We start from the raw sequence: 27,293 nt of genomic DNA, 5'->3' as shown, positions 1-27,293 counted from the left end.
ACTAAAATTTCAAACTTTTACTCATGTTTTAAACATCATTTCTCGTGCGCTTTCGTTGAAAGGACGAAAGCTATTTTTAAAAAAAAAATACAATTGTTTTGAAAACCGCGATTCATCATCTATTTTAATAAATGGCGAATAAACGTAGCTTTTGACCCAGTCAGGAATCGCTTTAAACAATTCCTTTCTACCCTTTGCACCAGTTAAGCTCGTTACTACAAAATCATTTTTACTTTTTCAAATCAAGTATTTTTTTTTTATGTCAGGGCTATTTTACCTGATGACTTCTTTGCTATTTAATTTTGCAATCACTACCTTATGCTTTTTGAAAGGAAGAAAAGCTTTTCGACCTTCTGACGGAAGAAAGATAAGCAGCATTAAACCCTGATACTGTAACTGGGTTGAGCGTCACTTTTTTGTTACCGTTTTTATTTTAAGACTGGATTTGATAGCTCATCATTTGAAGAACAACTGACAATTCACTATGTCATTACCAACTCTGTCCAGATCCGTGGACGATGTATTGACACTGTAATTAATTGTAATTGGAGCAGTGATGAATCGTAATTATACTGCTAGTAATCGAACTGTACTTGAAAGAGGCGATGTATTGACACTGTAATTGGAGAGTGACAAAGACGACTGTAACGTGCATGTGTTTCTTTCTATCTCCTAATGCGATGAATTCTCTATAAGAGAAGTTGTAACTCTTCTTTAACTCCGTCCTTTATTTAGCTACAACTGCTTCAAGGCTGCTAATCCTCACACAGCAACCATGTCTGCGTTGCCGTTAGTAGCAAGGCGACCGTTGGCAGCCTGGTCAGCGGCCAATTCTCTATCACGCAGCTTCTTCAGTCCTTCAATCCAGCGGTCATGAAATAGCTGATATTCCGCTATCATGTCATCAAGCTTGGAATGGTTGCCGTTGTCGGTTGGATGAAGTTTAACTTCTTCGTCGCTTACCGAGTACGTGCCTTTCGGAGCAAACTGCATTCGCTGGTTTCCTATGAAAACGAAGCAGATTTAACTTTTTCGCTCCGCGATAGGAAATAAAATAAGTCATTTGAGGACAAAATGCTTATAATCCAGACAATGCTTAGAAGAAGACTCTCTTCATCGATCACGGCAGGTCGACCTGGAGTTGAGAAAACTGATTTTTACGGAGTGAGAAAGTACCAGAGAAAGCTCGTCACAATGTTGAACAGCCCACAATTATAAACCTTTCTGAAGGGTAGGATTAACGTTGAAGGGTATCTACATCGATCAGACGTTTTGACTCTTGGAAAATTTTCCTCTGTTTTCATTAAATTTACATTTGTATTGTCTTTTCTATTTTTACGTGTTAGCCGCGCGAGGACTGGGCACCAGTTAATTTTAGTCAGGCTTCACACTGAGACGCGGATTAGATGGCGTGGACGCTGTCGCAGACAGCCTTTTTTTTATTTGCTTGAAACATTTTGGTGATAGTTTTGCCGAGAAGTCGACATAACAGACCCTATGTTTGCAATACTCACTGATTTTTGGCCGTCGACACAAAAATTCCCACGTGAGGCCGGTTACAAAGAAAGCCAAAGCCACTCCAAGACCAACATACATGACCATCTCAAACACGTCTTCTTGATAAAATAATCCTTCAGCAGCCTTCAATTGCTGATTCTCATCGTCTGTTGGGTTCTGGAAAGAAAATAAATAAGAATCATTTTGTACCTGAAATATCATCGCAGGGTTAATGCAGGGGGTGAGTTCGTAACTCTTGAGAAAACGACAAGCCAGGTGATCTGGTGACGTAATTCGGGGGACTGGGGAGAGAAATTTTAATGCCGTATCCCACAAACGCGCGCGGCCTTCAGTGTTGTTTTCGAATTTTATCATGGCGGAGTAACGCGGTCGGTTTCACTCAGTTTCATTTGAACGTCTACTCACCTAGCTTTTGGTGTACATCGTTAAGTGTACCTGTAGTTTCTTGTAATAAATAGTCCACGGGTGTCACAATTTTGGCAATCCTTGGCAGAATATACAGTTGAAGTTCTTCATCCGTAAGAAGTTTACACAATTCTTTAACACGAACGTTCCTAGAGTATGGGTTTTTTTCATCGTCAAGGAATTTTTCTGCACATTCCTTGGCAGTAATACGAACTCGAGTCGTCACCAAAGAGTCTGGTTTATGCGATGGATTCAAGCGGAAGTGTTCATTTAAATTTTTCTTGTTCACGTAAAACTTGTCGCAGTTTTTATGAGGGCAGTGCAAGCGTACTAGGGCCGTCTCCGAATTGCAAGAGTTTTCCTTTGCTCGGAAAGCCATTTAAATGCCAAAGTACGAAACAAAACGACCTGACCGGGGTTGAATTGCCAAAAAAAAAAAAAGACAAACAAACCAACAAGCAACATAAATTTAAAGTCCTGAGTCACGGCAACACTGCCGACCGGCCGGCGTCTCAAAAGCCCGTCAAAACTGTGATACCCGCGTCTTCATCGAGTTCAGAATTCGAACATGGCAAGCTAATTATAAGAACATTTAACAGATACCAGAATGGATCAAGACATTCTTTAGCAAATATCAATTTTAATAGTGACACAAAAGTAAATTAACACAGTTTAAAGTAATATTGGAAACCAAATTATTCAAATAAATCTTTCAGATTCATGCTCACGGTTCAATCCGTCCTCAATCGCTTATCGCATCAGATGTCATTCTCCAATGACTCGAAGCTTTCAAGGCTTTACCTCCCAATTTCCTTCAGTAATTGCATTAGTCAAACAAAGAGGATTATTCTGCATGCATTCTACATGTCATGTGTATCGTGCCAGGTGAGTTAACGTTCAAATGAGACCGACCTCACAAGGCTCCAGGCCGCCATGTTAAAACAACACTGAAGGCCGCGCGCGTTTGTGGGATACGGCATTAAAATTTCTCTCCCCAGTCCCCCGAGTTACGTCACCAGATCACCTGGAGAACTAGAACCAGGTTTGTGAGCCGGCGAGAATGGGCACCCCCACCAAACCCACTTGTTTTCGCGAAAACCGCTGGACTCTGAAATCTGGTTTATTTCCTTGTTATCTAAGGTCTTCCAACTCTTGAATGAAGCTCATGCGATCACCAATGATCACCCAATGAAGATACCAGATCCTTGAATTAATGGGCCTTATCACGGTTTTCGACGCCATTTTGACGAGTAGGCAAACAGGCTCGAAATAACAGTGTTTGTATGGAAATCCGATGTCAAATAATTTTAGTAAAACATCGCTTCTGAAAAATTCATGAATTGGAAACTTTTGGCACTAGGAAAAAGATTTTAAGAAGAAAAAATTGGAGGGATGTAGCTGTGCCAGGAAGCGTCCAGTCGTGTTTTGAACTTTCCATACATTTGTCTGTATAGTGAACCAGCCGTGAACTACTACTAAAAATAGTTCGCGGGAACAAAATACAGGGAAATGTATGGAAAGTTCAAAACACGACTGGACGCTTTCTGGCACAGCTACATCCCTCCAATTTTTTTTCTTAAAATCTTTTCTTAGTGCCAAAAGTTTCCAATTCATGAATGTTTCAGAAGCGATAATTTACTAAATAATAATAATAACTTTATTAACGTGTCAAGAAATGTAGCTGAGGGGAGAAGTCCCCTCTACTAATAGTGGACACCTAACTAAATTCTAGAAAATTCTAAAAAATGAATTAAAATTTACATCGTAAACCATATTAATAAAATTTCATACATCAATCGCAAAAAATCATGTAAACCCTAGTCATTCTCGGCATAGGTTGCAGCCTCGACAGTTACTGACATTTGCTGCTAGGGCAGTAAGGTCCTGATTACGTATGACTCTTTTGAATTGCTTCAGAGAGGGTTGATATCTTATTCTAGGAGTGAGTTTAGACCCTAGGTAACGAAGTGAGTGTTTTCCATATGTCACCGAAGAGAATCGAGGTTGAACAAATTCTCGCTTCCTTAAGTAATACGAACCACTGTCTAATTGGAAAAGATTACAAAGTCTCTGTGGCAGTAATTCATGCTTAATCCTATACATGAAGATGGCAATGTCCTGCAACTGTTGTATAACGATGGTATGTCTGCTTTTGCCAGTAGTTTCTCGTAGCTAGAATGTTTGTCCTTAAAAACTGCCCTGAGTCCTCTTTCTTGTATGCGTTCAAGCTTTCTCCTATCGCTTGCCTGGCAGAAATGCCAGGTGAGGTGGCAATAAGTAAGGTGTGGTAAGATAGCAGCTTTATAAAGCTGCAGCTTGGCTTCTGTTGGTATCAGGTTTTTCAGTCTCATAAGGACCCCAATCCTTTGGCTTGCTTTTTTACACACGTTGTTAATATGATGGCTAAAGTTCAGTTTACTATCTATCGTCACTCCTAAAAGGTTCAGCTTCTCTGTCGACTCGATTTCGCTGCCTTGAATACTCATGGTCGGATTTGTTAATTCTCTTTTGTTCTGCATTGTCATGGTTCTATATTTACTATAGTTACCCTTTAGCATGTTGTCTTCATACCAATTAGACGCTTTTTCTGCATTCCTGCTAAGTGATGACTTTATTTGACAATTATTTGACATCGGATTTCCACAAACATTGTTATTTCAAGCGTGTTTGCCTACTCGTCAAAATGGCGTCGAAAACCCTGATCAGGCCTATTGTCCCGATTAATTCATTCCCATCTATGACCATACTTGTTCATTGTTCCAAGAAACTTATTCATACCCCACCCTTCATTTCCCATGACATTTACTCCAGTGAATGAAGTAAATTCACCCCTCGTGAGTATATCCGCCCTTGAATTCACTCTGAACTGTGATTTTAACCCACAGTTTGACAGAATTATACACCAATCGTTCATGAGTGTACCCCATGAAGTTATCCACCATACGAATTCACCCACACCAATTTTTGCATCCGTTTTGCTTGTCGTTAAACGTACTCCGAAATCCTTCAAAATGTTTCCCTTAAATTTAACGTGTGGCAACCAACAGAAAGTAAAATTGAAGCAAAGCACCCAGCTTTTAGGAAATATCTCGAAGAAATCTCACCTTGAGTGGAACGAGATTAGCAGCGATGATTTCAAACATCTCCTGCGGGTGATTATGTAAGAAATACCGAAAGCACTTCTCCAGTTTTGAAGAATTCTTAGCCAGCACCACTCCGTAAGTGATTTGATGATCAATGTATCTTTCGATTCTGATCGGTTCATCTTGAATCAGGTTTAGGGAGTGTGTAAGGACGTAGTTATCGACCAAAGCTCCGTCAATTTCATGCGCCAGGAGGGCTCTTGTCATTTTCATTACGTGAGGGAAAACTGAAACAAAGATGCAATACAGCTGTGAAATAACATTAAGTTATCACGCGCTGATTGGTTTGAAACGCTGGTATATTTTTATTGGTTGTTTTATGAAGGGTTGATTGAGAATTTTTTTTTTTCGTATAGAATAAATAGAAACACTTGTTTTGAAGTTTGGGAGAATAAGGAACAACAATTTATACAATTCTATGAAAACAATGAAAATGTCTGAGTTCTGAAATAAATGACATGAGGAAAAAGGGCAAAAATTAAAAAGTTTTCGAAATCTATTTTTTGTACACCTGTTGTAACTTGGATACACAGTTTTAGTTTGGCTGTGGTTGTCCCTGATCCGGTAAATAAATTAATGAAATTTGATTTGAGGATTTACCTTCCATGTCGGCGTTCATAGTGACTCCCAACTTAAACTCTTCGCTCCCGTTGACAGCTCCAATCTACGAGGAACGAGAGAGGAAGTAAGTAACAGAGAAATAGCCTATGTGATGACATAAGGGATCTTTGCGAGCGGTGCCAGTTAGCAGAGACGCCCGTATGGCCCTGCTCTGAGCTCTTCTCAAAATTTGTTTCATTGCGACTCATGAAAAAAAAAAAAAAAAAAAAAAAAAAAAGATCTGTTTACCTTTGAACCATGGATTTTGAAAATCTGCACAGTACTTGCGGACAGCGAGGCGGTGACGAGAGCTGTGAATATGGAGACGATGATAACACCTGTGATTATCCACAAGATGCAAAATACGCGGCCCAGCGCTGATTTTGGAGATCGATCACCATACCTGCACAGGACCAAAATGTGTAGCAATGAGATCAGCGCTTCTGGAGAAATTAAGTCAGCAATATTATAATGCCCAAGTCAATCAATCAGCCAGTGAGCAAGTTATTCAGTCAGTTCTCCTGCAAACCAGTGATTTATGCACTCAGTTGTGCAGTCATTTGGTCTGTCTTTCATTCAGTTATGTACGGTCATTTATTCATGCAGTCAGGCAGCCAGTTACTCAGTTTGTGAGTTTGTCAGATATTCATGCAACAATCGGTCCTGGGGCCCTTTTCTCGAAAGTCCCGGTAACTTATCGGGATCGATAAGTGTCTTTGGTGATAAATGTCTGTTGACAGAAATCAAATTTTTGTAAGCTTTGAATGCTTAATTTCAAAATCTTATAATTCTGTGAAAACATTGGCCAAGTACCATGTCTGTAATCACTGTGTAATCGGGCCCGGTAAGTTACCGGGACGTTCGAGAAACGGGCCCCTGATTCGGTTGGTCAACCAGCAAATAGTCAGAACTTTTCTGTGTGCTTTAAATAGCGATTTTAGGCTTATGGTACGCTAAGAGTTATGTGTAAATTAACAGTCGCCATCTTTTTCGATGCGGTGGATTAGTCAGTTAAGACAGTTATCAAGTTAATCAGTGTATGAGTCAGTCAATTGGTCGATCATAAGTTATAACAATTAAGTTAACTCAAATTGTCAATGTAATCGATGGGTATTTTTTACATCAGGAAACTAAAGCAAGAAGATCCATACCCGACTGTTGTCATGGTAACCAAAGCCCACCAGAATCCTTCCCAGGATCCTCGAAGAAATGGTGGTGGAAATTCTCCAGGATTACTGGTGTGGTCCTAGCAACAATGAAACATCACATAAGACATGGAATATATTTACTACGCTCTTATCCGTCAGTGTCTTGAATTGGCAAATAAAAAAAAAAACAACAACAAAAAACCAGCTCATTTCAAAGCATGAGAGGGCACAGAGCTTGTTCAAGGGACCGTAGCTCTTAAAAATTGTCACTATCACGAAAAGTGAAGGAAAGCACTTATCAAGAAAATTGAACAAAGAGATTGTGATGTGTTAGTATGGAGGTTTAACCGTTGTTCAGGCCCTCGGGGGGGGGGGGGGGGGGTGTTGCCCTCTATAATGGACTATAAGGAAAGGCTCTGCCCGAAAGGATACCTTGTTCAGGATGGAGGCAGATAAAAGAGACTTCATAAACTGAAGTATAGGCGTGAAGGGTAAGAAAACTGTCATTTGAATGTTTAATTGGGCCTTTTAAATACCTCGAACAGACCAACCTAAACTAAAGGCCAGTAGCGAGGGTGAAAGTCCGCGAATAATTTTGTTTTGTTTTGGTGTTGTTACTGCAGCAGGAACGGGACCAAGCTTCTATTAGCTCATTATATATAATTAGAAAACATTTTTTAAAGGATGTAAAACTTAATGGCAACTCACCAGGAACCAAATGATGATCCCTGAAAGTGAGGCTGTTACTAAGATGAAAACCAGCATTGGCCAGGCGTTAGCAATCGTGGTTATCAGGATATGGGTCCGCGAACTGTCTTTTTTATCGTTGTGAACCAAAAGGATGACACGGGGCGCTTTCACCACAGTGATGAATGCCCGGTCCCTTGGAAATGAGAAGAAAAGAAGGTGATCTAAACAACAAGCATTAAAAAGGCTGACTGAACTATTGACGGTATTGATTAACTTTAATTTTGAACCCCTTGACATCAAAACGTACCAAATTAACCTTCCAGCTAAAACCATTAGCCCCTGTTCAATAAACCCCAATACACTTACGTTGAAACAGTTGTATAAAAAAACAACTTGAAAAAGGGATTTGTGACAACGTATAATTATCTCTACTACAGTTAGGGAGTAAAGTTTTTGTAAGTCCCGTGTCTTTGCATGTTCGCTTCTGTGAAAGTTTTAAGCCAAAGCGCTCTTTATCAGAAAGTATACCAGTGTCGTATATCAGCGTCACAAGTAGTGAATGAAGTTGGCGGTTCAGACAAAAGCTGTGCTTCTTCGCTATATGCTGCGTAAAGACGCAGAGGCGATCCCACACGACCCCACAAGCTTACAGCTTTGAAAACCATCGTGTTTAAATAAAGATTATGTGTGTACCTATGTATATGTACGAGGTTCGGCATGACTGTGTAGTTGACTTCGGATCCCCTCAGTGGCGTGACAATTAATGAGATGCAATTTGAAATAATTCAGTTATCCACAAAAAGCTGTTTTCTTACTTTATAATGGTAATTGAACTGAGTGGAGTGCAATTTGGTCTGAAATCATACGCGTGATTTCAAAATCGAACGCGCGCGCAGCGCGAGTTTGATTTGAAATCACAAGTATGATTTCAGACCAAAATTGCACGACACAAAGTTCAATTACCACTTTATTACACCTATTTTGAAATCACAGAGTGTCATTGTCAATATTAATATTCTTTTTTTGTTACTTCATTTCCATTTCGATGGGCTAAAGAAAGGATGCGATTTAGAGCAAAAAACCGTGCAATTTGGGAATAAATCGCACTGCTGAGAGCCAATCAGATTGCAGGGATCACCAGTGATTTCAAAATGGGTGTAATAAAGGCAGAAATACATTTAAACAACGAGTAATAATCATGGATTAGTAAAGTGCGTTCGATCTCATGGCCTCCAGACCGAAGCGAGTCAACCCGCGGGACTTCACTTAGCTCTCGCAAGAAATCGAGGCTAGTGGTCAGCCAGTCCAAGATGGCGCCTAAACCTTGAAATCGCACAGCATCCAGAAAGAAGCGACACAAATAGTTTGCGTTCTCCTAACGTCGAACGCAAAAGCTAAATAAATATCTTTATAGTTGAAGTGTCACTGTATTTAGCGAAGAGCACTAATTGGGGCACTCTCCAGATCGAATTGGAATTTGGAAATGTTGGTTTTTGAGGAGAGAAGAAAGCTAGCAACAAGCTCAAACCCTCAAAACACATACGACGAACCCCCCCTCCCCCTGCGTCTGCGTCCCTGCTCCACAATTTTGCAAGCTCTCAAAGCCGCTGTTAAAGGCTGGTTTCCATATGATCGCGGATCGCAGATCGCAATAAGGTCTGCGATCGTCTGCGATCATATGGAAACCAGCCTTTAGAAAGAACATGGTTCTATCTTCTGCGATGGTCTGCGATCGCGATCGCAGGATCGCAGAAGTAGTTTCCATATGATCGCAGACGATCGCAGACCTTATTGCGATCTGCGATCTGCGATCCGCGATCATATAGAAACCAGCCTTAAAGAGGTCGTATTTTATTTTTTACCTGAACGAGTCAGCAGAGGAGTCGTATCCATAGAGAGGAAAGGTTATGTCAAACGTGTCTTCTTCAATGTGGTTCTCGGCATTTCGTACAGACTTCAGCAATTTACCAAACAAGACTTTAGTCTCTTTATGACAGCAGCTGGACACAGCAGAATTTAGAATCCCAGGGAACATTCCATCGACGGTTAACCCAGGGATTCCTTTATTTTTTGTTTGGTAAATTGACGTGTACGGCGAGTACTGGTGCCAAGCGATGGAGATAGGTAAACCATTTGTACATCGGTAGTCGAGGCTGAAATTTCTCGCCAGGTCCGTGTAGTATGCCATCTTCTTGCTCGATTTTCTGCCTTCCAGCGCAAGGGACCAGAACGGAATGTGAAAAGATGAGTCCGAGTGATTTCTTTTCGACCAGTAAGGAAGAAATATGGCATCCGTTTCAGGTGCAAAGTTAAAGAGCGTGAAAAGGAGAAATAAAAGCGACAGCATGGCTTCAAATCTGCTTCAGGGATGGAACCTGAAAATAGAAAATTAAACGCAGTACAGTTAGTATTTCTAGTAACACCCAGATTTTAGAAAATAATTAGCGCTGTAAACAAACAGGGTTAATTTCTGTTTTTGTATTTGACACCAGTGTTGTGGAATATTAGTTTTGATGATCAGTTTAAATGCAAAAAAATGCAAAAAAAAAAAAAAAGGTTTCTTTCCTTTGGTTGTCGCCAAGTTAACGTTAAAGCAATTATATAACCATGTTATTGCATTCAAACCAAATTCAACTGAAAGCAATTGAACACTGATTTTGCCGAACCTCAATGAAAAGCCCTGAGTTCTCGTAAAGATCGTGGCAAGAACGAAAACAAAACTGATGAAAAATTGGGTATTTACGTTCACAGACGGCCACTTGCTAGGAGCGATTAGGCCCCCTTGAGTGCAGAGCATAATTTGCCCTGATTTGTCAGACCTCAATACCGGTTCATGAGTAAGTAATTACAATCTACCCTCAGGCCTCGGTTGCTCAAAGAGATTAAACGTCATTCACCAGATAAAAAAAGCAGCTCTGCTGACACACTTTGCCTGTTGTTCGATAGGAAGTTTTCTTCTGGTCAAACCAATTCACCATTTGAAAAGCCAAAGTTTTTCTTATTACTCAAAGTCTGTTAGTACGCAGGCTACAAAATTGTTTTGCATCCTTTTTTTACGGTTTGCCCGGTCCTGATTAATGAATGGCATTAATTACGGTTTCCTGTTGTGAGCTGTAGATTATTTGGTTATCACCAAACGATCGCGAACTGACGACGGTGTGGTGTGTTTCTAATAAGCTAAAAATTTTGTTTCGAGATTAATCTTATCTCGAAACAAATTGGAAACAACTTTGCACGAAAAACTGAGAACATTCCAGTGCTTGGCTGCAACGGATAAGCCGATGCCATAATGGCGAAAGTTAGAACCGAGTTCTTTTCTGCACGAAATGACGGTTCATGGTGCTGGTAACACTGATTGTGCATACTATAGTGCTCGTAGTGAATACACAGGGAAGGCAATACTTGTAACCGAATGGCGAATAGTAATTAGATCGCCGAATTACGCTTGAAATGTTTTCGCGATCGAGGCACGTTGCATAAAACGTCTAATGTAACAAGTTTAATTTAATTAATTTTAAGAGAATAGACTTTAACAGGGGGCATGAATATAGTCATCGATCAACTGTTTTGGTTCCTTTCAGCAAAGACGACGTAAACTCGCTATTTTAAAGGTAAAGAAAATATGCGAATACTGATTGCATGAAAGAGTTTCCTGTAGATGTTAACTTATGTAACATTTCTCAGGCCTTAATTTCTGTCGCTTTCTATGATATATAGGATCACGGATTTTAATTATTAAAGTAATCGATAACCTAGAAAATAACAATAGGAATAAAAAATGAAAACTACATATGAATAGTTGTGGTTCGTTTGAAGTGTAATCATGAAGATCAGTTGATTGATAAGCGATCAACTTGCGATCAACTCCGCAACGTGTGAAGCTGTTCTTTCGTATTATTTTAATACTGTCGGATAAATTTAATGTAAGGGAACTGAATTTATTGTATTTCTATACAAAAAAAAGAAAAGAAACTGTACAAGTGATTTAAAATCAAGGAGCTTATGTCATGAAGTGAACGCCTTTCGCTTTCAGCAAAGCATAACAGTTTGGTTTAAGAACGTAAAAATGTTTATCATATTATGCCCTTTTTTGTGGACAATACTAGTTGGCAAAATTGGATTTAAAATAATTTGATGCAACTTAACAATATCCAAATTACATTTTATAAACCAAGTTAGTGGGTCAATAAGGACCTTGTTTATTGCTCTCTATTTAATTTGCCGTTCAAGGATTAACTTTATGATGACACTCCCTCAGTAGTTGTGTCTCAAAATAGTACTGCAAAGAATTTATGGGCGTTTTCGAACTTTTCAATTATTTCTGGTCTGTCTTTATCACAACAATGGTATGTACTTAAGTAAGGCTCGAGCTATTCATTGTTCATAATCGCCTTTAATCTTTTCACGCAATTTTCTTGCCGATTGCATTGTTATTCAAATCTGAAAAAGCTACCGAAAGGTTAATACATATTATCATTATCACCGGTGTAAACTTAAAACCTTGACTACAAATGGAACGAGACTGATAGTAGAGAGCTGTGCCTTTTTCTCGAGACGCGAAACGTGTCATTTTTTGGGTATTTTTGTCTTTTTTCAGATTAAAACCTGACAAAATCGCTTCGATAACAAAGGTGTTTTTTCCTTTATTGTTATTCCACCGAAAAAGCTTTTAGCTCGTCATAAACTGCAAGTTGATTAGCAGTTTTCAAGTCTGTTTTCCAATTTAGTTTGGCCAACCCGTAAAAGAAAATGAGTAGAATATAGAAAGCATATGCAATGGGCATTCTACGAGAATATTCGTTAGAAATTCTCTCAGATCATGTTTGGAAAATTTTTCCTGTCAGTGAACAAGTGTTTAAGCGTTGATTGTGACTTTGCTGAAATAAAAAGGTAGGGATTACACGCAATTCTGTCGAAAGCAAAACAAAATTTCCGAGGTAAGTTTCACCACAATACAACAAGCTGTGAAATGCAAAACACTTCTACTTGATGCCACTGAATAACCGAGCACTACACCAATGTTCACTCCCACACTTCTGAGAATGGCAAAATGCAATTTTAAGCTTTAAACAAGCTTGCCTTCACAATAAACAACATATACACAATTACTGTAATGATGATGTACACATTTCCTGGCTGAACAGAAGATTTATATACAGTACCTGCAAGAGGGATCAATTTAAGATGCTAGCGGCTTGGTGTTTACCAACACAAAGTCTTCGGCAAGGGACAACTGTGCTCTGAATGAATGTTTTCGTGAAATGCTGCTATTCTGGCCTAGAGAACGTACCTCCCGTTGAGTGGTATAATGCGACCGCAAACTAACTTTTGTTTATATTGGCAATTCTGATGTCGGATGAGTAAAAACTATATAAAAGCCAGGTTTCGTTTTGGTAAGGACTGGCGAACGAACAGTTCTCATCCGTTACAAGTTCGTATCAAAAACATCTTGGCGTTTAATTTAGGACGCCCATTGTTTTATCAAGCTTATCTAACTGTGCTTCCTGTTTTTAAATATAATCACTGAAATCCATCACCAAACGCCAGATAGGTTTAGAAAGAATCCAAAAACATACCTGTATGTACTTATGTGAGGAGCATGAACGTACTCTGGGATTGCGTTCTTACGTACAGACTCTTCTTACAAATATTTTGATTACTCTATTATTCCGATTATCCCCTAGAGCTTACCACAAAGGTAAAACCTAATTAATAATGTACCCGTCTTGGGACAATTGTGAACAAAATAAATTAAATAAAAAAATCGCACTCTCTTTCCAGTACATTAGGCACGATCTTCGGCACGCGCATGGAAAGATAAAGTTTGGAATTACTGCGAGATTTGTTTTCTCTTCATTTAAGAAAAATTGAGAATGCCAACTTGCATCGAAAATGGTGTGAAGTGTTTTTCAGTTTTATGGTAATGACAAAACAAGAAAGGCTTTAATGTGTCTTAATGTATATCTTTCAGTTAATAGGATTAGGTAGACATTGTAAGCATTGTAAAAACGTCCAAAGTTTGAGTTACAAGAGCTTAAAGTAAGTTGTTTAGTCTCCCAGCTGGTTTGGCTTTTGCAAAAATAGGTTTTACTTCAGGAAATGAATTAAGTACTCATTAGCAGCGGTCCACTATTGGGTCAACAATCACATTGTTCAGTTCACTTAAAAGTTTACAAAAATACTGATAAACATTAATGTAGGCCTTCAGGTAATATATAATCCATGTTTATTTTATTAACAATTGAGAAATCGTTATGTTGACTTGTTTCTGTTCGTTTTTGACTAAAGACGTCAAAGGGCATTTTCACACAAAAAGGCTTTGTTTTGTTGTTTCAAACACGTGGATGACAACTGAGGAACCGATAACTTTAACAAACTTCGAGTTAGTGCTGGTCACCTGCGATTTCTTCGCACAGGGAATTATTAAAAGCATTCTTGCTTAATTTAGACTCAAACAATTCCATAATCTTCATGCTGAGACAAATTTTACTGAATAGATTCAGTGATTAAAAAATTGTTAATTCTTGTTTGATATGGAAGCCTTTTGGTTTAAGTTTAATTTAACAACGCCCACCACACCATCTAAAACAAGCTTTGGTACAAACACTGTAAAAACGCCTTCACTTTACATAATTAAATTTTCGAACTCGTGTTGGCAAGTTCAAGAGAATGTCGACATGTGAAAGTCGCAAAACTGGAAAGTATGTATACACGTTGCCTACTGAGAAATAGAGCATAGTTCCTACTGTACCCGCATTGTTTATCAACAAACTTTTGCTCAGAAACCTATATTGGCGTGTGATCGCACGTTTTCCAAGCGAGAATTTAACACAAGGAAATGAGTGAACGAAGAGGCGGTCTCCATTTAGAGTGACAGGCCATTCAAATTCGCCTGACTTTACATGTAAGACTTTCTCAAATTCCGGACAGCTTGTAGATTCTTTAATTGTCAATGGTTCGCGGCTAGGTCACTCTTGTCCTGTTACGAATCCGAAAACCACGCACACTTTGATTAATTAAATCTTGCAGCTTAAGGAGGAAAGAAGTAGCTTGAAGACAATTTATTTGCAGAATAGTCAATCGCTCGACTTTATCACTGTTCCTTTATTTACATGTCCTGTGACTTGAGGTCTTATTCGCTGGCAATAACCTACCACGAAAACTTCATATTAATCCTTTAATGCCCTGTAGTGCCATATAGCACAAGATTCAATTAACAGCTCAATATTTGGTCATTTTGTGTGAAATTTGCACACACAAAAGATCGTGGAAAGAACTGCTAATTGAAGGTATAAAATCATGCCCCCCTTCTACGTAAGACAGTGAATTACCATCTCTCCAACTATTGGAATTTTTCCCCTTTGTACGTACATTTAGGGTCCAGTTGATACAACAGTCGATGCACTGAGAACTTCCAATTAAGATATAATTTAGGTATATAGCCAATACATTCACAGAATAGGGAAATTTTAAACGTTTTTCTTATTTAGTTTTTGACACTTCTCAATTCAATCTGTAACTTCCTCCGTATCTCTAGGTCTGTTGGTGTGATTTTTTGTATAACCCAGAAAATACCTTTTAAATGGCATATCACATGTGGTCTCCCATTTCATAGTTACCAATTTAGAAACATTCAGCATTTCACTCGGGGCTTAAAAGAATCACGTTCAGACAGGGCTTAATCAAACCCCGTTCTAAACCTATTTCATTCTGGGCCGATCCAAGTAGTCATCTTTAACCGTTGGCTAACGTAAACAGTGTCAAGAACGAATATAGCAGTGGTCACCCACACACACACACCTACCCACTAGAAAAGAAAAATGAAACAATTTGAAATAAACAGACACATTGGTCTCCATTTCCTTTAGCTATGATGACTGTTTAAATATTAAGCAACCTTTTAAATTAAAGTGTCTACAGTTGTTTTATTCAAACTGTTAGATCTAGCCGACTTGTGGCAAGTTTACTTTAATACTGAGTACAAAGTGACTAACGTCTGTGTCGTTTTAGGCCCAGAAATTGGTTTTGAAATTTAGTTCGAAGGAGTCTTGTAGCATATAGGGTGGGCGAAAACCATGTGCTTCTGTAGCTGAATGTAAAGAAAAGTGTTGTATGCAGAAAAAAACTCAATAATGTACTTTATCCAAAAAAAAAAACAGTTAACATGACTGTCATTTTCACCTATCAAATGATACATTTTTATTGCAGCGTTCCCGTTTCAAAACAAACCGGCCGAAAAATTCAGTGTCGTGTGGAAGGGAGTGATTTCGGGAGGAAAGCGTACAAGCCACTTTAACATTTTTCCTGTACAATGATTAGCGAAAATTATAATAACAATTTAAAGAAATAAAAGCTGACGCTATTGTGAAACTGAAGGAGTAGAGAAATTAATTACTTTCCACCAATTTTAAAGCGCGCGATATTTTGTTTAGTGAAAGACAATAAAGCGCTGATCAACGAAATTTAAATCCAGTCGGCCGGTATGATACCGAACACACTGACCCTGTCGAAACGAGTAAAGACGGATCAAGTATGAGTGATTATGCATAAGCCGCCATTTTAGAAAAAATGGGTCACTAAGAGCCTGTTTCCTGCATTGAGAATACAACTAATTGCTCTAAAGAAAACGATTTATTTTACATAAAAAAAATTGATAAAAATCCTACGATATAAAACGAAACCTACCCTTACGGATCCACATGAGCAGTGAGTGTTTCTATGTAAAGAAAAACGCCTGTTAAAATACCCGGAACGAAACCGTTTAATCTCGCCACCACTTATCAATATTCATCCATTCCTAATGGCTAACAGCATTTAGACAATTGCTTTTGACGGATGTGAGTTAAAGCAAATGACTCATTTAAATGCCGAAAAGATAAAATTGACTAAAGATGACCTTACGGCGGATTGAACAACATTCATCGTGTGGAATGAAATTGTTGCCGAGTCTTATCCCTGGTTTTCACTTGCGTCGCAACAGAAGTGCACGAACAAATACAAAACAAATATTTGATCTATTGATAGAACCAAGCGTTTACTTTTTACAAGTTAATGTGAAACTCACGAGGAGACGGAATCTATTTATTTTACTCGCCGTCTGAAATATTGAATAATTTGATCTTCGCTTGAAAGTGAAACTCGAATGCAGCAGTGTTAAAATTTTTAATCGGGGAAATTCAGAGAATTTTAGAAACCGGGTCACTATTTTAGAAAGTCTTTTAAAAAACTGTGTCAAATTGAGCAAAAAATAAAATAAAATGTAGTAAAATAAGAAATTCACAAATAACTTCTCGACGATAATTGTCTGACCCAAAGCTTCTTTTCAAAATAAACAATCCCAGAATTACTGCTTAATTCCTTGTACTTGGTTGTGCTTCGTTGTCACCTGCGACGCAATCCAGTTATCGTTGTGTTTTAGTTTGCCACTAAATTTGAGAAGAGCGTTCATGGCTTGTTTGCGATAGCCAGTCGACGGTGAAAATCACAAGATTTTTTTTTTGCGGATTGGCAAAACAATTAACTGCGACCTGACATCAATGCCTTTATTTTAAATGAACCCAACGGCATAGAAGTTTGACCTCCGCCATTAATTATACCACAGTTTCAAGAAAGGAGAGATGTTTTTGCGAGATTAGTTTGTTTCTGGCGGACTCAGTGCAAAGAAATTTAGAGAAATGATACCATACAGTGAGTAAAATTATTGCCTTCGTTCAGTTTTGAGATAATACAGTAACAAATTTTTCTGTCATTTAACACATTTTGTTTGTTGAGATCGATACAAACTTTCCACCACATTACATACCATCGACGGTTACCCTATTTTCATGAAATTTCAGTATTTCCGTCGCTACTGTCTTGACCAAATCACGTTTAAATTCTAAGAAGTGATTTTATGGTTTAAAAACTGAGATGAGGTCGAAGTGAAAGCAAATTACGAGATAATATTAACAGTAATGGCCACTAACCTTTTTATACTACTGCCTCGGTGGACTGAAAAATAAACGAAGACAACAACTGAAATAATAAATCATCTGAAGCACGATTGTGATGGCACACGCCGTGGAAGCAATTCTGTTGAGCTTTTTCAATATTTAGCCAAGATATTAAACTACAAAATTAAGCACACTATGGAAATGACCCTTATGCGGCATAGTTTAACTTAGAAGCGGTTCTTAGAACACTTGACGTACGCGCATGAGCTACTTAAGTTTCAGTCTTCCGCCACGTATTATTTGCCTAAGAAGCTGAGAAAAGCTGCGAACATTAGTCCATAAATGAGATAATTTTCAGGTGAGCACACAGCAATGAGCGAAAACGACCTGAAAACCAATAAAAATTGACAATCAATTTATCATGCATGTATAAGTGGCCATTTCGGAATTGCTTAGCGCCCTTAGTTACCTATGTGGCAACTGCATTGAGTACTGAATTATTGGGTCCGGTTCAAACGTTGTGCTATCACACGTTTAACTAGATTGAATTACGCTAGACTGTAGCACCATAGTTGATTCAAACGTCGAACTTAATTCAGTCGTGCTAGACCAAAATTACTGCATTATAAACATGCATAAATTATGATCATGAATACCTTATGACAATGTATGCGTTGGGTTCGGCACGAGTTAAGCACGTCGTCTGAATCAGACGTCGCGCTAAATCATTTAACACGGTGCTAGCGCAACAGAACTTGTCGCGTTTAATCAATTGGCAAGACAGTTGATTTAGACCTGTAGCTAATGTCGAACTTAATTTACGCTTTTCTGGATGAATTATTTTTGGGCACGACAATAGCATGACGTTTCAACTGGGCCATACTCTGTTACTCATCAGTATATTGTGTAAATACGTAAAGCGCTGGACATTGTCTGCATTATGGCTGCGCTTCCACTACCGGTGAATTTGCTCTCTAAGATAATGTTTGCTGGCATAATATGGGTAAATATTCTGCATCAACCGAAGACTAATGACAACGTTTTTTTTTAAAAAAAATGTTAACTCCAAAACAGAGGTATAAAACAGTATAAACAGTATATAAACAGTCACGTCGTCGTCGGAGGTATAAACAGTCACGTCGCCATTTTGAATATTTAATCAATGACGTCATCCTCGGAAAGATCCCAGCAGCCTTTTTGTTTGTTTTGATTGCGCGCGATAGATGTTGTGATGTCTACAGATGTGTGAGGAGGTTTCGAAGAAAGGTCAGTCTCAATCGCTGTGTTCCATTCCTATTCGTAGAATTGTTGCTTTTTCATAGGTAAGCTGAAATTAATCAGGTTGTCAGAAAGCTTACAGCGAGCGAGGATCATAACACAGGCAAATTATTTGGCTTAATCCGCACAATTGCACGTAAGTCATACTGAAATTCTTCAATAAGTAAAACTTCAGTTCTGTAAGGAAAATATATGTTTCTATTGAATTAAACCCTGAACGGAAGACAACTAAAAGTACATTTCATTTGAAAGCTTGAATTAGACTTTACATAATAGCTTGACGTTCATCAGTTCCTTTCAGACGGATGATTGATGACAAACCGAGCAACATGCATATTATAAATATTAAGTGAGACCTGAAAAGCTTAGATGAAACAAAAGCCAGAGAATTGGAATTATGCCTCCTCTAGCTAGTTATCGGTCGCTTGCACAGTAAAATTAGTGAACAACATAACCCTAGTTGCTCAAAGTGAAACCGCAATAAGTTAAAGAAATTCCGTATTTTCTCCACAAAAAGCAATCCTTCGAATCATCTAACTGTTGACAGTAATGAGAAAACATTTTGACGTAATTTTTGTGTATGGCTTCGAATGTTAACACCCTTTTATCGCCTCCCGTTATTTTTCGAGAAAATACATACGTTATTTTATGATAAAACAGTTTGCCGAATCCCAAGCTAATTGAGCTTTCGTTTGTACTCAAACCGTAATGTTTTGGCCAAGGCTGCCTTCATTTTCCGTCCGGCACAAAACTTATAAAGATCCGAACCGGTACTGGAACAAAACTTGCTCGGATCTGAACAGTATACAATTCGTTTAAGTTTGAAGCCGAAAGAAAATATACAGTTTTGCGCCATATATTTACCGTGGTCCTGTAAAGCCCCTGTAAAGCCCCGGCTAAACGATCAAACATTTTCGTCCAACATCGTGTTGGAAGAGCATGTTTGACCGTTTAGACGCCTCTCTCAACACTGCCTTTAGTTGGCTTGCCATGTTTGATCTAGATCAAACATTTTCATCCAACATTTTGCCTCGCAAGCAAATTGTTTGATCGTTAAGCAGGAGCTTAAGGGTTCAAAACTGTACTTACGTACCCGCCACTCGCGAGGGTACAGAGCTGATTTGCTTGAATAGGAAGTCCAGTTGGCAGGTGTAGCTAGTGTGAATTAAAGGCCTACCGTCGAAATTATATTTCGAGGATACGGTGTCAACTTACTGTCTGAGAAAGAACTGTTATCACATTGTTTTCGCTTGACATAATGGGAGATAATTATTCAGTACAATCGTTTACTGCGGTAAATCAACCTGCTAAATACGTTTCGAAACGTGTTGAAAAGAAATAACAATCAAAAGTCTGAAACGAAATCAGGGAATTCAAAGGAAGAACGAAAGTGGGCTGACCGCGAAGCATCAACTTCACAAATGAATTTTAAACAAAATTGGCATTTGTTTAGACTAAAAAAGCTCAGTACGGAATACAATACACTTGATGGCAAACAAAGAAATTTATCGCATAATATTCCTAGAACTAAAATCTGTGCTCTGAAACTAATTTTTTTTATTTCCCTTTCTGTGGATGATTTTTGCTCTTTTCCGCTATTTTCGGCATTAAAAACGACACGCCCGAAAATTTCTAAAACAATGTAAAAAAAAAAAAAAATGTTTCATTCAGTATATTCAGATGGATATTTTTTAAGATTCGTCAGTTCACTTACCTTGGTGACTTGTTACTTAATAATTTGCCTCAATAAACGATTTCTCTGAACGAAGATATTTTTGGCGAAAGTTCATTTGGCTGATAAAACCAAGTCTTTTTCCTACCTTGTTTTACACCAATTCGCCAAATGCGGTAGAAACTACAACTTTATAATCAGGCCTGCAGGTGCATATCTCTCATTACTTAACACAAAGATGCAATTTTCCTCACGAAAAAGGCAAGCTATTTGGCAACCAATCACAGATGAGCTTTCCCAAACACAGCTGCCTTTTACGTCCGGTCTAGTCAAATTGTTTTTACACGGTTTGTCAATTCAAGACACCATTTTCAACATTTTTGACACATAAGGGTTCTTTTTTCTCGCCCCCCTTGAAAAGACTTGCTAACTAGACATCGTCAAGCGGTGTATCTGATTGTTCATCAAATTTTTATCGTTCGCAGATTAAAATACTTAAATGACAAGTTTGCTTTTCTTTTTGCATGCAGCTAATTAACCATGTTTGTCTTTTACACTACAGTTTGCTGAGGAAAATTTAATAACATAAGCGAATACCCCTTCGGTATTGACATTAAGAGGAAATCGACAATTCGACAAGTCATTTCCTGAACTTAACTTCGAAAAAATAACTTAATTGTTATATAAAACGCCTTTCGAAAATTCTATTCTATTTATGTTTACATCTTAAGCTTTAAAAACTTGGGGACATCAAACTTCTTTCAGTCTTCAAGACGATTTTAAATACGTATACGTACGTAAAAACTCGAACTGCATTAATTAATTTCTTCCCATTTAAAACTGTACAATAACTGCATTGTCTTCTTTTTAATTAGAAACAACGTGGAAATTGCTGAAAATTCATAATCTATCTTTAAATGTTATCATACCAAATAAACAAGATTGACATAAAATAAATTCAGATAACGAAAACGTCTGGAAATATCACCACAAATAAAAGTAAAACATGTTACACATTGGAAAATATAATATTTGCATTTAATGTGTACCAAATCAGTGCAAAGTGCTTTTCATGTGCTCTGATTGGCTATCTAAACACACTGTATTTTCGCGACACTTTAATTTCGCGATTTGAGGATGGTCGTATTTCGCAACACTTTATTTTGGCGATTTTGTTAAATTTGTTGGAACTGAGTTACTTTGTTAAATTTGTTGGGACTGAGTTACTTTATTTTCGCGATTTCGTCGATAAATAAATCATTGACTACTTTTGCTATTTGACTTAAAAACTAGAATAAACCAAAAATAAATTGTATTTGATTTGTATTTCTCTTATGTTCGTTATCATGGCACAGCAGTTGGTAAAAAACTGCAAGGTACAATTGCAATGTCTAGTGTTAAAATAGCGATGTACAACTGCAACAAAACAGTAACTTGGGCAAAGCAAAAAAGGTGTACAACTTTCCGGTAGGCCAATGAGTGAAAGGATGAGTGGAAATAAACTGTCTCATTCCACAAGAAACGTCAATGGCTATTTAGTAGGATCATTAAATGGTTCATGAATAAATGCACTGATATGGGTCAACTGGTGGTAGAACTTGGTGCAGCGGAGATTGATCGTGAGGACGGCGAAGACATCGAACTGAAGTGGACTCAGAACAATTATTAAACCTTATATGTATGGTCACTTAATTTTCGCTATCTGGCTATCTACTGGTTTGGTATGTACTTACTAAAACAGTTATTCACCTCAACGCCGGAGACAGTGATGGAGATGTTCGAGTATTCACCTCTACTTCGGTAAATAACTGTTAATTATTACACATTTGACTGTGCGTTTGTATTAGTTTATTTAATTAGGAATCAGCTATATATTTTTTTCCAAATCAATTTGCTTTTCATTCTTGTGAATTCATCTTATTTGGCTCACGGAATTGAAATTGTTATTTATTGGAATGGTAATAGATGCATGATTGGATATTTTCAGAAAAATTTCTCTGTCAAACTTGTAAGGCAAAGTCTTCTGGTTTACCGGCTGGATGCTGACTCCCTATGCATACTTTCTTGAAATAACTTAAATTAATATTATTAATTTCATCTTAGTAACAATTCTTGGGACCATTCTTGAATACTTTCAGAATAATTAACAGCATCACAGGAAAGTACTACTTTTAAGCATTCCTATAAATTAGTACAAAACTATTGGCATCCTCAGACTCAAAAGTTAGAGCCTCCTTGTGTATAGAACGATACACAGCACCACAGGTAAGTATTGCTTAGTAGCTTTCATTTGAATGGTCACACTTTTAGGATTTCATCCACAAACTCAAAAGTTAGAACCACATTGCACAGCATAATAAACAGCACAACAGGAAAGAACTGCTCAGTAGCTTTCATTTGAATGGTGACACTTTAGGATTTCATCCACAGACTCAAACGTTAGAACCACCTCGCACAGCATAATAAACAGTACAACAGGCAAGTATTGCTCAGTAGCGTTCATTTGAATGGTGACATTTTAAGGTTACACTCTATAAGAGATCATCAACAGACTCAAAAGTTAGAACCTCCTCGTACAGAAATATTATTATTCAACGCATTGCAACAATGTCCAAATATGGTCATGGTGCACTGAACATTTCTCGTCCGTAGTCAACAGATATATCCTGCTACATACGTAATTTCGTGTGTCGGGGAAAAAATGGCAAAACAAAATCGTCTCCAGCTTTTCAGCAATAAAACTGTACTTTGTTATCAGTGTGCTCAATAATAAAACAATTATCCCGCTCAACCTTGGCCTACGGCAACGTCGCTAAGTATCTGGCGATATTCCGCGCGATTTCGCAACGGAAGATAAACAACATAACATGAATGGATAATGCTCATCTGAATGGTCACACCGTTAGGATTTCATTTACAAACACAATAGTTAGAACCACCTTGTGCAGCACAATAAACAGCAAAACATAAAAGATATATAATGCTCATTTGAATAGTCACACCGTCAGGGTTTTATTCACATACACAATAGTTAGAACCACCTTGTGCGCACGATAAACAGCATAACAAAAAAGATATATAATGCTCATCTGAATGGACACACCGTTAGGGTTTTATTCACATACACAATAGTTAGAACCACCTTGTGCGGCACGATAAACAGCAGAACATGAAGGATAATGCTCTACTGAATGCTCACACCGTTAGGGTTTTATTCACAGACAACATAGTTAGAACCACCTTGTGCAGCGTAATAAACAGTATGCACCACAGAAGAGTTCTGTTCAATTCCATTTGAAGGTTTATTCGCAGACTAAAAGAGATGGTTACTGGAGCCACCTTGTACTCATCATAATAAACAGCACTACAGCAAAGTACTGCCCAGTAACTTTCATTTGAATAGTCACACTTTAGGATTCAGTTATTCAATCTTTCACGACTGCGGCGAGGTTTTCCCCTTTTCAGACGCATCCTTAAAAAGTTTCCAGATGTTTTTTTGTCTATGCCTCATTTATAGCTAAAACACTTTGCCTAACACGGGTTTCTCCTTCACCCTTGCCGAGGTGCATGCTCCGTCCAGTGGACAGATTCTTCCGTGTACCATAACAAAGAGTGTTAAGGAACTATCTTAATTTGGAAGAGTTCCATGAACCCAGCCCCGCCGTGGCGAAAATACGTTTCGGCAAACTGTTCTTGGAGGTAACATGGAGTTAACCAGTCGAGCACATATGTGAAGTGTTGATGGTAGTAAAATTCGCTTAGTGGGTACACAATACGTTTACTAGAGCTACGAAATTACTTAAAGCCTCTTACCAGCAAGCTGACTTGCATTCACTTCAAGTTAGTTTTTTTTCCACAAGATAATCAACAGCGTCAATCGTTTTGGGCTGGACAAATGATTTTCGTTTCAAGTCCGGATACGTCAGACGCAATATCTGAACTGGCTGGCCACCTGCAGAAGGCTCCGCGTCAAACTTAACTATTCTAGATAGAATGAATGATTAGGTAACATTAATTTTGAAAGTTGAAGCCCACTTTCGTTCGATCCAGGCTTTGTTAACAGCTTAACGTTTCCCTCAACTGAAAATTGGGTGCGAATTGTCTTTAATCAATGTTTTATGAAGCGGATTATGAATTTGAATCAACCCATTTTTGACACAAGTCACATAAACATACAACTTTCAAGAGATAAAAAAAAATTATTGAGTCATTAATAAGACATAAGTGGAAGAGGTTGCATTCAAAAAGACTAATAACAGTTTTTACATATATAGCTTCAAGTTATACTTTAAAGGGCCCTATATGTCCAACTAATTCAGAATTTGTTCCTTATTAAAGCTTCAGATTTTTTAGACAAATACATATAACTACACCGTTGACAGGTTTTAATTTGGGCAATTTTGTTTATTTACCAATGAAGCCTACCCGTCAAATCTGCTATATTCCAACCACGAGCTCGAAAAAATATTCGGGATAATTTGTCTGATCGCACAATCAAGATTAAAACACTCAAATTCTCTCTACAATGTGTCAAAAGGAAAATTAGCTTTTTATCGCCATGAACGAAAACCTCGCGGTAGGATTTTAATTTAACAAACAATTAAACTCTTTTTTGTATTGACTGTCACTTTTCGAGCACTTTAAATTTTAAAATTCACATCATGATAAAGAAGCACTTAGCAAAAGCTCTGGACCGCAGGAAAATCACAATAAGTTTTGGATAAAAAAAAAACGACGATTTTCATTTCAGTTTAACAGACACGTTTCAACAGAAACTCCAAGCTGCCTTCGACAGTGCAAATGTTACATGAAGATGCAAATTTAAATACAAATAACAAGTAAAATGTTAATGAATACGTATACGTCTAAATTTTCTTGTGTAGGCTAGATATTTATATTCAAATTTGCTTCTTCTATAACATCAAAACAGAAGAAGGCAAAAGTTTCTGCCGAAACATGTCTGTTAAATTGAAAATCGTTTTATATCTAAGACTAAGTGTTACCGCTAATTACGCAATCCTTTTTTTTTTTTTTAAACTTTTATTTAATTTATGTAGGAATTTTTTGACACATCTTTTCGATTCTAGTTGTCGTTGTTTTCCATTTTAATTTTCTGTAGTAAAACTTCCTGTAGGACTTGCTGTATTGCTGATAGTGTTCTCTCGTCGTCTCCGTCTGTGGTTTTAAGATTTTTGTTCTGTAAAATCACTGATAAGGTACGTTTGTTGTTTCTATATAGTCTATTTTTGGTTTTCATGTTCATTTCATTTATTTCGTTTCTTTTAACTTTATTTATTTTGGCTGTTTATTTCAAAGAATCGTTTCGAGACGGGCCTTTCTCCCTGTACGAAATGAGTGATTATTGTACGATGAATTTAATACAAGAAAGTTTGCTAAGTTGATAGCCGGCAGCTACAATAACATTAATATTTTGTCGTTAAAAATCTTGCAATTTAGACTATAATATGAACTTTTTTGTCTAGAGGTTTTAATTAGCTCTTTCAAAGCGTTTATATTTATTTAGACCGTCTGCCGAGGACGCTGTTTGCCAAAGGAATCGAATTTCAATTCATAATAATCCTGGGACACGTTAATCTAACGGCTCATAAATTGCTTATAATTTTGTCTGAGAAAGCATGAAACTCTGTAGAAGCAAGGAAAAGGTTTTATATTTTTTCAAATTAAGTATAACACTAAGAAAACAAATTCAAACGTATGCTGTTTTTCTTGGCACTCGGGCGAGAATTGTGAGTAGAAAAGCCGGTAGATCCGCATTCTTCCGAAATTCTGTGACGTAATCCCAGTGTTCGCTAGCTCGAAAAAGTACTGGGCGCTTGTTGTTTTTCCGACATGTCTGTATTATACGCCAGAAGGTAGGTCTCGTGTTTTCTTTGTTGTTTAGAGTTACGTCGTAACTTTTTTTCAAACGCTGGCAACATTCAGACACCCGCCGCCGGTATATAAATAGAATTTGAATACCTGTGAATGCCGCGAGCGCTTAAATACCAAACTCACGAAAGTACACTGAATGACTGAACAAAGTTTGATTTCAGTTTACTGTAGATCTCGATTTGCTGAGTTCAGTTTGTTTATGATCACTGCCTGAAGTCTAAATACCATACAGTTCGATCGGGATGTGATCGTAAACTAAAACCTCTAATTTCAACAGAAATCTAGATAACCAATCCCAAAATATCCCGAGTATCGAAAAGCAAAATTGTGATTGATTGCAAAATTCTCTCAATGCGCTGTACCGAAAAACAAAGGTTCTTATCAGCTGTTTACAAACACGCCACAAATGTCTGGTTTGAACGAGAACGTTTCATATGAATTTGACAATGAAAATTTGCTTCGAATTTCTTTGAATGAATTAGTTTGTACAAACTAAAACTAAGCGACGGGAACCCAAGTTTGTCTGCAAGTTGCACAGGTCATTTTATGGACGCACGGCCGTGCGTATGTTGAGAAATGTACCATGATGACGCCAATAGGAATTAGATAGGGAAGCACAAGCACTATGTTATATTAATGTAAAATAAATTAAGTTTCTTCATGGTCATACACTTCGCCCGAATACAGAGTTAAAGTCATGGACAAAATTGACTCGTTATTTCCCTCAAGGTCGATTTACAGGATTTAACGACAAATCTATATTTGTTTTTTCCATTGGTTTCCAAATTAACAAACTCACTAACAAACTTCCACGCAACTAAACATTTTCCTCTTATTTCTAGCGGCAATTTAAAAGTGATGTTTTAACGATATATAAATAAAAAATAATGCATACCTCATAACTGTCACAGTTAGCCCCATATTCTTTGATTGGCATAGTGGAATCGTATTTTCCGTCTATTTCAATTTATCGCTAGCTGAGACGTTTACAACTTTTTTCAGCTTAAAACGCATC

General features: G+C 37.7%; 2 protein-coding genes across 9 annotated transcripts in view; one reads left to right on the top strand and one right to left on the bottom strand.

Annotated features, from left to right (window-relative positions):
• Positions 1-614: 614 nt before the first annotated feature.
• Positions 615-27,197, bottom strand: LOC146466507 (uncharacterized). 6 transcript variants are annotated; one of them, XM_085127003.1, is made up of 10 exons: positions 24,200-24,439; positions 17,470-17,494; positions 9,367-9,879; positions 7,523-7,697; positions 6,818-6,912; positions 5,916-6,069; positions 5,667-5,730; positions 5,028-5,293; positions 1,515-1,674; positions 615-1,004 (listed from the first exon to the last, which is right to left on the bottom strand). In XM_085127003.1, exons 3-10 carry the CDS (start codon positions 9,849-9,851, stop codon positions 763-765), a joined length of 1,641 nt encoding a protein of 546 aa, XP_084983129.1. In that variant the 5' UTR covers positions 9,852-9,879; positions 17,470-17,494; positions 24,200-24,439; the 3' UTR covers positions 615-762. The 6 variants fall into 6 exon arrangements, with proteins under 6 accessions (XP_084983129.1, XP_084983128.1, XP_084983131.1 ...); XM_085127002.1 differs by lacking the exon at positions 24,200-24,439 and adding an exon at positions 20,429-20,592; XM_085127005.1 differs by lacking the exons at positions 17,470-17,494; positions 24,200-24,439 and adding an exon at positions 27,174-27,197.
• The window catches only part of LOC146466506 (uncharacterized), a 41,696-nt gene continuing 39,881 nt past the window's right edge, over positions 25,479-27,293 (top strand). Inside the window, exon 1 of one of the 3 annotated variants that reach the window (XM_085126997.1) lies at positions 25,479-25,602. The gene's annotated coding sequence lies outside the window, so the exon portion shown is untranslated. The remainder of the gene's footprint in view (positions 25,603-27,293) is intronic. The other 2 variants (XM_085126989.1, XM_085126995.1) reach the window with 2 other exon arrangements.

This window comes from Pavona decussata, unplaced genomic scaffold (genome assembly GCF_977016875.1).
Source record: "Pavona decussata unplaced genomic scaffold, jaPavDecu1.1 SCAFFOLD_143, whole genome shotgun sequence".
In the NCBI taxonomy this organism is placed as follows: Eukaryota; Metazoa; Cnidaria; class Anthozoa; order Scleractinia; family Agariciidae; genus Pavona; species Pavona decussata.
Note: the sequence above shows the minus strand (reverse complement) of the source record. Positions and strands in the feature narration are given on the sequence as shown.

Coding starts and splice junctions, on each gene's coding strand:
- LOC146466507 (XM_085127005.1), bottom strand. CDS start 9,851: ATGCTGTCGCTTTTATTTCTCCTTTTCACGCTCTTTAACTTTGCACCT. Junction 7,698..9,366: donor TCCTCTGCTGACTCGTTCAG/GTAAAAAATAAA, acceptor CTCATTTCCAAG/GGACCGGGCATTCATCACTG. Junction 5,731..5,915: donor TCAAAATCCATGGTTCAAAG/GTAAACAGATCT, acceptor CGTTCCTCGTAG/ATTGGAGCTGTCAACGGGAG.